Source organism: Mycteria americana, chromosome 7, assembly GCF_035582795.1.
Source record: "Mycteria americana isolate JAX WOST 10 ecotype Jacksonville Zoo and Gardens chromosome 7, USCA_MyAme_1.0, whole genome shotgun sequence".
In the NCBI taxonomy this organism is placed as follows: Eukaryota; Metazoa; Chordata; class Aves; order Ciconiiformes; family Ciconiidae; genus Mycteria; species Mycteria americana.
The window spans coordinates 19,832,924-19,845,318 of record NC_134371.1 but is presented as its reverse complement, the minus strand read 5'-3'; the positions used below and the strand labels follow the sequence as shown (position 1 = coordinate 19,845,318).

The following is a 12,395-nucleotide window of genomic DNA, read 5'->3' as shown; positions in this document are numbered from 1 at the left end:
ACAACTTCCCCAAAAAAACTTATTTTAATTGTACACGTCTTGTTTTGGCATTTGCTGTATTTCAGTCATTCCACTGTAAGTTTTTAACTTGAGGAAACAAAACCAACTATTGAAAACTATGAAAGAAATAAAATAAAAAAGAAAGCAATGTCCCAAAAAAAAAAAAATCCAGGTATATTATACAACAATTACATGAGTAATTTTCTGTTTACCATCATGTGTATTTTCATGAGACCCAAACAAATGTTTAGCTCTTCCCCTTAGTAGTGCTTTGCTTTAACTGGAACCAGACAAAAGGCACAACAACCATATAGATGCCATTGTACTGTATTCTCATTATACTGTATTCCATTTTCTTACATCACCAACAAAACCCAAACCACCCATGCACTGGGTAAAATAGGCATCATTAAAGCTGCAGTGAGCCAAGTTACCACTTGCCCACACTACACATATTCTGTTTGGTGTTATTAGCACTCACTTTCACGAGTTCTCAGACTCATCAGCAAAATGGAAATGAGGGGAATAATGGCTTTGCTTTGAAGCTCCAGAGATCAAAGCCACATACCTGGATTCATGCTACTATCCTACTACAGCCTTTCCTGTTTCTCCGGAGCCAATGTCTAATGGTTTCCTTTTTGGAATAATTTTTGACTATACACTCAGAACACAAGCTATCAGTGGTTCATCTTCAAAACTCCTGCTCATTCTAGGAGCCTTCTCTTCTCACAGCAATCCCAAAAGCAGGATCCACAGCATATCCACAACATCTGCTCATCTGTGCATGCAAAACTCTAAGCAGGAGGAAAATGCCTTACAGCAACACTGCTCTCCCCTCTCCCTAGCTCTCGTCTCACTTTCACCATGTCATAGGCTGGTGTTTCCCAGCATGATTTGGCTGCTGCAGCACCGTGGCCTTCCAGCTACAGTATAACAGTCCACTTATCAGAGGATCCAAGAGGACCAAAGAGTCACGGGCTAGGCTAGGCACACAAACCAGTACCCAATGCTCTGAAGTAGAAGCGTTTGTGCAGAGGAGCATGCAGGACTGCATTGAAACTGCTGCACTTTTAACAGGATGAGAGAAGAGAGCAAGAAAGGCTAGGGCAGGGCCAGCTGTCAGGAAACAGCAAAGAATATATGACAGAGAAGGCAATGGGATTGGAGAGTGCAGAGGAATGCTGTGGGTGCAAAAGAAATGTTTTTTAATTAAATTTGGAAAACAATGTGATTATTTCAGCCAGTATCTTTAATGTTAGGAGAAATAAGTACATTTGAAAGAGGTTAAAAATACTTCAGAATGTAATGCCTGAGCAACTTGGAGGCGGCTGGTGGGGAGGACAGGGGAGCAGGGAAGAGGAGGAGAGTCAGCTAGCTTGCAGCAAAACAGCAACAATCATTTTACCCATTAGGAGATGAATGGCCAACATTTGGGGTCCTTGTCTTGTAGTCTGGAACAACAGAAAATTCCAGAATGTATAAAACAAGAGTTATCCAGATAGTTTTGGCCTTGGGGTGGGGTGGAAGGCTGCTCTACGGGGCGGGGGGGGAGAGCACATGCAGTCCCTTTGCCACTTCTGAGATTAAAAGTGTAAACAATAACCCACGAAAGAGATGGAGAGCAAAGAAAGGGTAGTTAATGCAGCCTTCCCCATCCCTGGCAGCTTCACCTCTCCCTTCCCAGGTCCAGACGTTCTCTCCTCTCTGCCGTACCTGCAAACATACCAAGTAGCTTTTCCTTCCTCTTTCACGTTGCTCAGACACCAACAGGAGAAACAACAGCCACAGCCTCCCCGCTCCCAGCCAGAGCCTGAACAGCCTCACCTGCCAGGAGGAACATGGGGGGAAGCTGGCCAAGGCAGCACAGCCCACTCAGCTGCTTGTTGGAAGGGGCACGCAAAGCTTCAGGGAACTGGAGCACCCTCACTGCACATGGAGTTTTCAGGAAAACGGTTTAGCTGAAGGTACTCAACAACTTTTTCAGGCATGTGCGAACAGACTGCTTGCAGGCCTGTAAATCACTCACCTCCAGGCAGATTTTCTCAAGAATGGCACAAGGTATGACCTACATGGGCCGATTCCCCTGCCATACCCAAGTTCCAGCTCCAAAGCAAGAAAGGTACGAGGACTTGTCAAAAAACAGCTGTAAAAATGGTTTAACACAGATAAAATGTTGTTGGGGTTTTTTTCCTTAACACACTCAACAACAGATGAGCTAGTCGGGCTGAATTTTGTGAGGAAAATTTCAGCCGATGGCAAGATATCTAGCCTGGGAAATAGTCCAAAGGGTTAACGTCTGAGAAAGCTACAAGCAACTAACACGGCTTTATAGTGGGATGGGAAAGGGAACAGCCATGGCTACAAACTCCCCATATAATTATAGCCTGACTCTTCCCCTGCCTCCCAGAAGAAGCTGTGCTTGCTCAGTCCAATCCTAATTTTGGGAAATAAGAACCGACTTCAAACAGCAATTACTCTATTAGACACTACCTTTCACAATGCTGCTCTGAAAAACATCTGCATAATGTTTTTCAGCATGTTCTTATATCAGGTCTTCCACGTTCTGATCCTCCACTGAACAGCATAATCACAGCAGGTACCTACCTACCACCATGATGGAGAACACTGCCACAGCTTTTATGTTGAAGATGACACAGCAGATCAATTAAGTTGTCTACAGCAAAAGTAAACAGCGCATTTTGAAAAAAACCTGTGTAAGTAAACAGTTACAACACTGCTCCCCTCCAGACCTGCATGCTCATACTCTCGCTCATGTTTATTATTTAACCACATGCTGACAGAGGATTTTCTCTCACACTTGCTCCCCCCATCTTAGCACATAACGGGGGAAAAAAAAGTGATGCTCCTAGCAATGTGACTTATGCAGCAACATGCTGCATCCTCTGGCAAAAATCCCCTCCTGAAGAGTTCATGACACCAACACTGCCCTAGGCAGATACAGATTCCCAGAGTAAGGAGAGGCATCTCGAAGACAGTCTAGACGGGCTCTTGCAAGCACATCCCAGAACAGAGGACAAAGGGTGTGGCAGTGTAAGTCTGGTCACAGACAATGTATTGTGACAGCCAGCACGCTCCTGTTGGATATCCACAAAAACAATCATTTCCTACCAGTTACCGTTTGAATCAGACCAGCAATATCTGCACTAATCTTAAATCGTACCTTGAACTTTGAAATTAATCTGGTATTCATAGGTCACCTAAGACTAACACCTAATATTGCATTGCTCTAACAGGCAACAGCAGCAAGTGCTAAGTAGCAAATGCGAAGAGATTGTTTTGCTTTTGTTCAGGTTATAAAGATGGAAAACGTATAAAAATGGTGAACATATGATCCCAGGCATCATACCAAGACCAGCCCTCAGCCTTCCCTTGAGCTGAGCAAACAAGCAATGCAAACAGTAAGTTTATTACACTTATGATGTAAACAGTGGTATGAGATTCATCCCCTAATGTCATTGCACATATTCATAATAACTACTTAAACTGCTGTGATTGCTGCTGCTCAAGTATGTAGAAAACCGCTAAAATTGAGTGTCACAACAAGATTCACTGGGTAGCTAACTACTAGTGCTTGTCTGCACCAAAATGGTCTTCACCTTTCATCAAACAGGTGCACTGTACTTTGTGAGCTCTAAACAAGATGTATTTGTTATGTGCTGCATGAAGTTCCCATGTAGCAGAAACATCACATTGCTTGCAACAGCGCTCCTACTCCTCTTACATGCCTGTAATCAACGTGCAACAGCCTGGCAGAAGTTTTTCCCAAACTAAAAATGAAAAGTTTCAAGGAAATATAGAACACATCGGTCAATGCCAAAGACACAGTTCATACGGCCCGTTTCTTATGCGGTTTGTAACACTGTTCTGAGCATGGGACAGCCACGCTTCGTATCAGTTGAAACACAAGTGACAGATATAATGCTATGAAGCATTTTTCAAGTTCAAAGCACCTTCCAAGCAAAACTGAATTAACACTCATCACAGCCCTGTGAGGTAGATGCTGTTAGCTGTGTTTTGCACATGGGAAAGCATCCACGCGCATGGCATGGTTGACTGCTTTACCCTTGGCCACAAGATTGATTACTGACCAAACTAGGATTACAATGGGAGTTTCCTGTTTCCAGCCCTATGCTATAGCTAATTCATTTTTTTCCCCCATACGCACTTTTGAAGCACACCTAATTCTGAAAAGTAAAGAAACGTGGCAACACGGTAAGCACAGCATCGTATCCCCGCCTCAACAGGAGCATCCAGCGTGCTTTGGAAGCACCCCCCCAGCCCGTGCAGGTGAGAGCCAGCGGCTGGGACAACCGCAGGGATACTGTGCTCCCGGGTGCTTTTGCCACTAAAACAGGCTGCGGATATTACAGCCAAAACGCACAAGGAAACTAACCCAACGTGTCACAGCCACCGCTGCTCGGGCTGCGGCATCTCCCAAAGCCTTCCCGGGGGAGGATGCCGCACGCCGCCAGCCCGCCCTGCCGTACCACGCTCTGCGAGCTGGCAGTCCCCACGGCAAGAAATCACAACGAGCAGCCTCGGGCCGCCGCCCCTCGGCCCCTGCCTCGGCCCTCTCCCCTCACAGAGACGCCCCGGCCGTTCAACTCCCTGAGCGGAGCCGCGGCTTCTCCCCGCCCCGCCCCCGCCTCACCTTCCCCGGCGGGCGCCCGGCTCCTACATCTCCTCCCGCTTCTGGAAGCTGATGCTGGCGTACGCGCTTAAGTCGTCGCTGCAGTGGCCGCTCCCGCGAGGCTGGCCCGGGGGCTTCGGCGGCGGCGGCTGCTTCCCCCCGGGCAGAGCGGCGCCCTCGGCGGGGGGGTGGAGGTGGTGGTGGCGGCGGTGACTGAAGTCCTTCACCAAGTCCAGGTCGATGTAGTTGAGCCCGTTCTCCAGGGCGGGCGCGGCCCCCGGCTCCCGGCGGGCGGCGGGGGCGCCGGCCGCCTCCCCCGCGGCGGGCCGCAGCCAGACGTTCTCGAAGGAGGCCGAGCTGTGGCGCTTGACCTCCTCGGCGCCCCCCGCGCCGCCGCAGGGGAAAGGCGCCCCGAGCCCGCCGCCGCCCGCCGCTCCGCGGGCGGCACTCGGCGTGGACGAGAAGGTCTCGGAGCTGTGCCGCCGCCGGCCGCCCTGCGGGTCGGCGCGGATCACCTTGGCGCTCTGGTTGCGGCCGGGGCTAAGGCTGACGCGGGTGAAGGCGCTGCCCGCGCCGGGGCCCCCGAGCAGGGAGGAGGAGCGCGGCGGCGCCGCCGACAGCTCGGCCGGCGGCCGCGGCAGCTCCGGGGAAGCCGTCGTCGTCGCTGCCGGCGGGGGCTTCTCGGCGGCGGAGCGGCCCGCCCGCACGTCGGCGTAGCTGAGCAGGAGGGCGGGCGAGCAGGGGGAAGGGCTGTCGGCGCAGTCCGAGCAGGAGCCCCCGGCGGCGGCGGCGCCCCCCAGCTGCATCGTCACGTAGTCCCGGCCGCCGGGGGCCGCGCCTCGGCCGGGCCGGGCCGCGGGGGCCGCCCGCGCGGCGGCGAAGCCGGCGGGGCAGGGGGCCCGCGGCGGTCCCAGCTCCATGTTCATATACTCCTCGGCGCCCGCGTTGCCCGGCGGCGGCGGCAAGCCCAGCCCCACGGCTGCCGAGGGGAAGGCCGGCTTCTCGCCGGCGATGAACTCTATGTTGACGTACTCGCCGGGGCTCTTGGGCTCCGGGGGCAGGAGGAGCGGCGGCTGCTCCCGGGCCCGCGGTAGGGTGCTGGCCTTGGGGCCGCCCAGCGACAGGCGCGTGGGTCGTGCCAGGCGGCCCTTGGTCTGCACGGCCGTGTCCACCTTGCGCGGAGGCCGCGCTTGTGGCAGGGGGCCGCCCTCGGTGCCACCGCCACCACCGCCGCCGCCCAGGCTGTCGCTGCTGGTGGAGGAGGAGGAGTCCTCGGCGGTGTAGAGGAGGCGGCCGGAGCCGAGAGCGATGCGGGGCTGGGGGCTGCCCTCCTCACCTGCCACCGCCGGCCCGCTGCCGCCCCGGCGGTGCACGTGCTTGAAGGAGCGTGGCAGCGAGAAGTAGGAGTAGATGGGTTTGTGGTGGGCCGCGGTGGCGGCCTCCTCAACGCCCGGCTGCCCCGCGCCCCCAAAGTAGCAGTCAGGCGGGGTGCTGGTGGTGGAGCCACTGGCTGGGGACATGTTGATGTAGTCGCTGCCACTGCAGGGGAGCTTCCCTTCGTTGCTCTCCACCGAGAGTTTCGGGTGGTGGCCAGCGCCATTTGTCCAGATCTTGCCATAGCCCGCAGAGCCGCTGTCGGGGGAGTAGCTGCCGCTGGGGGACATCATCATGTAGCCATTGGAGTCCACTGTGGCTGGAGGGTGGCGGCCCCCCCTGCCAGGGTTGATGATCTGCTGTGGGGCCGACACACTCTTAGGACTCATGGGCATGTAGTCACCACCCTTGGGGGGCCCCCCGCCGCTGGGCACAGGGGCTACACCAGGTGACATAGGCATGTAGCCATCGTCTGTGTGCGGGGCGGAGTTGGTCCGATGATGGCTGCTGTCCAGGTGGTGCATCTCCAGACACTCCTCTGGGTAGGAGTGAGTGGGCACAAAGGCTGAGTGCCGGTAGGAGGGCAGCCGGCTGCCACCACAGGGGTAAGAAGGCAGCATCTCCGTGTACTCCTCAATGGAGGCCACCGAAGACTGTGAGGGTGTCTTCTGGTGGGAGATGGTTGGTGAAGTGCCTGCAGAGTGAGTCCGCTTCCTGAATGACTTCTCCAAGTCGGCAACCTCCTCACTACCACCTCGAGGACAGCACGGCGTAGTAGGGTAGCGGGGCTGCTGCTGCGGGTGGCAGGTGCGTGGGATGAAGTGGCCATTGGGGGCTGCCAGGCTGCAGCAAGAGGAAGTGGCCTTCCCCCCCATGCAGATGTAGTTGAGCTCTTCATCACCCCGAGCTGGTGGGGTGTGTCCCAATGAGTCTGGAGTCACACTGCGAAAAGAGCTGCGAAAGTCACATGGGCTGGAACCATACTCATCAGAAGAAATAAATCCGCCATCGCTAGGGGAGCCGGAAACCGAAGCACTAGACCTTCGTGGGAACAGGCAGTCCGAGGTGGAGCCGTGGCCACTAGTGCTGCTGGATGACAGGCTGACTGGACTGGTGGCTGAAGGAGAGCAGCGCGAGGAAGGCATTGGGATGGAGCGGCTATGGTTGAGTGGAGGATGGAGCCTGGAGCTGCCACGGTGTCTATGCGAATGGGTCCGGTTGGCACTGGGACTAACTGGGCTACCATCCACTGAGGCAGGCCTCGACATCGTGCCTTCCCCGTCACTCGACGCTCGAACCCGGAAAGAGCTGGGTTTGCCACCCGTACCTCCACCCCCACCACCAGCAGGAGAGGTGGCCGTGACGCTCTCAGTTCTGGACCGGCGACTGAGCCCCACTTGGCTGGGTGGAGGGTTGTTGACATGGTGCCTGCTGCGAAGGGGCACAGAGATGGGGTTGGAACAGTTTGAGGAGGACTGGCTCTTGCTGCGGGGCCGGAATTCCTCGCTCATGGCTCGCATGGCCTCCAGGATGGTTTCATGCATGTTCTGTGCCACCACTGAGTCATCCACTTGCATCCAGAACTCACCGGGCCCAGTGACAGCCGAGCGCCCCACCTCAATGAAGAAGAAGTTCTCGGAGTGACCACAGCGGCGGATATTGAGCAGCTGCAGCACCACAGCAGCCGCATCTGAATTCAGCTTCACAAAGCTGATGGTCTTGTTAGTCAGGCACAGGCGGTAGATGCCAATCAGGTTCTTTGTCTGGCCTAGGCCCTTAGGCTTCAGAATTACTTGCCAAACTTCCTTAAAAGCCGGGCCAGGGGCTACCTCACCATAGCTGTCCTCACCTGCTTCCCCCAGTCCCGCGTTGCTGCCTCCAAAGGTGACGTCGCTGTGGTGGTGGTGATGATGGTGATGGAGGTGGTGGTGGCCCTTGGCCCTGTTGTGCAACTGCAGCAGCGCTTGGTACCAGCTCTCCTGTTCAGGCTCGCTGTCAGCTGCAATGGCAAAGTGCTCGTCCTTGGTGTAGAGGGCCACCAGGTGCTTGTTCTTGGAGTCAGCCCGTTTGTTGATGTTGAAGCAGCTTTCCAGTGGGATGGAGCGCTTGGGGGCCCCTGACTTGTGTCTCCATTTCTTCTCATTCTCGTAATACTCCAGCCGGGCGGGTCCAGACTCGCTGGCTGCCCTCAGCACGAAAAAGCGTTTATGCATGCTCTTGGGTTTGCGCAAGTAACCCACCTTTCTGACATCTGAGAAGAAGCCCTCGTTATTATCTGTGGGGCTAGCCATGATGAGAGGTGGTGGAGCTGTTACTGCAGCTAGCAGTCCGCAAGACCCCAAAACAGCCAAGCCAGCCAAAAAAGACAACCACCTAAAATAAAATTCATGCAACAACAATTAAAAAAAAAAAAAGAAAAAGAAAAAAGAAGCAAAATAGCTCAGGATCCTCTTTTGAGAATGGGACGGGGGAGGGACAGAAGCAGGGTGAGAGCAGCTGTTCAGTGGCAGAGGCAGCTTCCAGCACCAAATCAGAGTTTGCGTTGCTGTTTATGCCCAAATCGCCCTTAGATGGGTAAGCGCGTCCTTAAAAAGTCCAGTCCCGATCAGTCCAGACGAAAGTCTCGTCCCAAGAGCAGCCGCCGAGAAAGAGAAACGCATCTTCCCTTGCAGGGGTCGGGCTCCGCTGGGGCCGGGAGCGGGGCGGGGGTCCCCTTCCTCCGCTCCCTGCACCCCTTCCCCGTCTCAAGTTTGCCTCCGCGAGTAGCGATTTCTGTTGCAGATTAAATATCCTCTTGGGGGCGGAGATTGTTTTGCAAAGTCCGGGGTTTGCACCCAAAAATACACGCCGCTTTCCCCCCCTCTCCCCCCTCCCCCAAAAAAAGAGAAAACCAAAAAAAAGCCGCCCACAGCACAACCCCCCCTTCCCCAAATATCAGCGCTGAGGTTGCTGCTGCTTCTCCCGCTCGTGCGTGCGGAGGAGGCTGGCGACCCCATTCAGTCCCATCTCGTTAGGCAGAGAAAGTGCCATTTCCACACGCGGCGCAGCCCGGCAGCGGCGGGAGGGGAGGCAGCCCGAGTGCCGAAGGAACATCCTCTCTTCCTCCTCCTCTTCATTCCAGGCGGCAGCGCCTCAGCGGCCGGCGGCGCGGCCCCCTCCCGTGCCCCAGGCCGGCGGGGGAGCGGGCACCGCCGCGGTGATACCCTCTCCGCCGGCTTCTTCACGGAGTTTCCCGGCGCCCCGCACCAAAACAGGCGGCGGGGGCCGCGCTCGCCAGTCCAGCCCCCTCCGCCCGCCGCCGCCGCCGCGGCTCAGGCTCACTCCAAGGAGAACAACACGTGACGGCGCCAGTGCGTGGACCATCCCCGGAGCCGCCGCCGCCGCCAGGCTCCCGGCCAGCCCAGCGCCGCGGTCCCGCGGCCCGCCCCGGCGCTCCCTGCCCTCCCTCCCTGCCCTCATTCAGCGCGGCCGCGGGGGCCGCCACCGCCGGGCCCGGCCCCGCGCCGCACCGCCCGCCGGGGGCCGCGCCCCCATTGGTGCCGCCGCCTGTCCGTCACGGCGGCGGCGGGGGGCGGCGCCCGGCCAGGCTGAGGCGCGGCGCGTAGTAAGGAGGCGTAAACGCCATTCAGCGGCGTGTTATTTATAACCGCCGCCGGCAGCCTCTGCAGTGTGGCGGCTTTCGCCGCGGCGGGCCCGGCGAGGCGGAACGCCTCCTCCCGCCTTCCTTCCCGCAGCCCTTGTCGGCGGCCCCGCACGGCGGGGCAGGCCCGAGCGCGGAGCCGCCGCCGTTAACCGCCGCCCCGCAGGGCGAGGCAGTCCCGCGCTCGCCGCCGGAGCGGGCGGCCGTGAGGGGGGCGGGGGACCGCGGCTGCCGGCGATGGGGTGGTTCCCGCCGCCCGGGGCCAGCGGGGAGCGGCGGGGCCCGGCGGGCGGCGGCAGGGCGCTGGGCGTGCGTGCCCTCCCCGCCCGGCTGGGGCTCGTTCCGCTCCTCGGGAACCGCTTCCGGCTAATACGTGGCCCGAAGCGGCGCGTCCCCTGCGCTGCCAGTGCGGTCGTTCCCCGAATAAAGCTGTGGCGAGGAGCGGGAGGCTTGGCACTGCCTCCATGGCGTGCGGCAGGGTGGTCGAGGAAGGGTCCCCGGAAGAGTTTTTCCCCTGTAGTGTCAAGCAGTTAGCTGTATTTCCCCGAACCATTATATGCTAAATTAAACTGGATATTCAACGTCATCTGCTATTTACAGGGCTGAAATGTACCGTACGCCTAACTTTTACCTCTTAAGTAGGAAACAAGACAAGTGTTGCAAGCCAAGTCTAAAAAATAAATTGCTCAATGCTGCCATCTCCAGGGCAGTTCAAAATGGTCCCAGTCCACCTCTTCTGCGTTCAGGAGAGAGGACCTGCTTGTAGGTTTTATCTTCTGGTTTTTTTCTTTTTTTTTTTTTTTCCTTTTTTCTTCCGCTAGCGCCATTTCTCTTGGTAGGTGACTCTGGATATCCCGTGCAGGGCAGTGGATCTTTAATCCGCCCTTTGCTGGCATGGCCCTGCTGGAGCAGGCTGCTCCCCAGCTGGTTAGAGGTGAAAGCATGATAGCAATGCTCATACCTACTCTTAAGGTTGAAATGCAATACAAAATGATACTTTTGTTTGGATTTATGTAAGTCCAAACGTGGAACAAATAAGTTAGAAGCTTTTCTAATGCATCTGCATTACAAAGTTTGTTGTCATGGAGATCATGGTTGTACAGTTATTTTAGATGAGAAGTTAGCTGGTCAAAAGGTGAAAAATTCCCCTGAAACAGTCGCAGAAAAACATGGAGAACCCAGAGAGGACAACTGGCAGCACTACAAGCCACCCTTTCATGTTATCCTATAGATAACACCATAAAACACAGCATTGTTTAAAGGTGTTTACCAAACACAGGATGACAGTTTGTAATGTAGGAGCAGAGCCTAGCTGGTAAGGCACGAGGAATGAGAAGGGAAGATAATAATAATCCACACTATAACAATAACCTATATCATCATCTCATTCTTTCCCCCACACTGTAGTCTGTCATGACCAAAAAAAAAATATTTGTATTTAAAATAAATCTGCTATACACACCTTAAGATAAAGCTTACTACAAACCAAACATATTTCCATCTTCAACAAGTAGATGACAGGAAATTGCTCCCCCAGCCCATGCCACGGAGCCTCGGGACAGAATTGCAGCCTCAAGGCATATTAAGATCTGCTATTGTGGCCAATATGTTTTGTGGGCGGAGGGCACCATCACCATCACTCATGTTGCACTGGACATGCTAAAAGGCAGTGGGTCCTGTGGCAAGAGGATAGCCCCTAAACCTCCTCTCCTTGTCCCTCCACAAGCATGGGAATGCATGTTTGTGCACAGAATATATGTAGCACTTTTTAAATTAAACATTTTGTGCATAGTAGGTAAGGTTATTAATATTAAATAATAACTTGTATTTGCTCTGCCCCTTCCTCAGCAAGTGATACACTGATATGCACATGTAAGTGGAATGATCTCTTGATGGAGGATAATAACCACCTGATTTGCATTGCGTTGCACAAGGGAACATGGATTTGAGGGTAAAAGCAGGAGATAGTCCCAGAATCATAGAACATCTCGAGTTGGAAAAGACTTACAAGGATCATCAAGTCCAACTCCCTGCTCCTCACAGGACTACCTAAAACTAAACCATATGACTAAGAGCATTGTCCAGACACTCCTTGAGCTCTGACAGGCTTGGTGCTGTGACCACTGCCCTGGGGAGCCTGTTCCAGTGACCAACCACCCTCTCAGTGAAGAACGTTTTCCTAATGTCCAATCTGAACCTCCCCTGATGCAGCTTCATTCCACAGTATGTGGGCAGTGTATTTAAATGTGCTCCATTCATCCTGGGAACATTCTCTTCAATAACTGATTTTGCAAATACAATGAAATTTGGTTGTTCTTATCTGGTTTCCAAGGGGATTCAGTAAATGTCCCAGAAGTGTTTTCAAACTTTATATACAGATTAATGTCCTTCGTCCAGCAGAAATAACAGGCAATAACTAATACTTCCAGCATATTTTGAAAACTATTTTTTTAGAGATAGTTTGCATCATACCAGACCACATCTTGGAATTGTTTTCTTGCTCTTTGAGTTCCAAAGCTCTGAAGTACTGCACTTCTCTGTAAGGTACATAAGCGTGCACACCAGCACACCAGCAGTACCCGTGCTTTTTCTATTTAAATACTCCCCCCTGCTTTGACAGTGAGCTATTGAGAATTCAGGCTGTGCAATTAATTGCAAAGGGGTTCACATACTAGAATATCCTGGCAGAAAATCAAGACATTTCATTCCCTGTATAAATACCCATGGCTA

General features: G+C 54.5%; 1 protein-coding gene across 2 annotated transcripts in view; it reads right to left on the bottom strand.

Moving 5' to 3' along the window:
• The window catches only part of IRS1 (insulin receptor substrate 1), a 55,983-nt gene extending 47,080 nt beyond the window's left edge, over positions 1-8,903 (bottom strand). Inside the window, exon 1 of one of the 2 annotated variants that reach the window (XM_075507322.1) lies at positions 4,673-8,903. In XM_075507322.1, the coding sequence (XP_075363437.1) occupies positions 4,696-8,316 (3,621 nt within the window). In that variant the 5' untranslated portion in view covers positions 8,317-8,903 and the 3' untranslated portion in view covers positions 4,673-4,695. The remainder of the gene's footprint in view (positions 1-4,672) is intronic. The other variant, XM_075507320.1, reaches the window with a different exon arrangement.
• Positions 8,904-12,395: the final 3,492 nt, after the last annotated feature.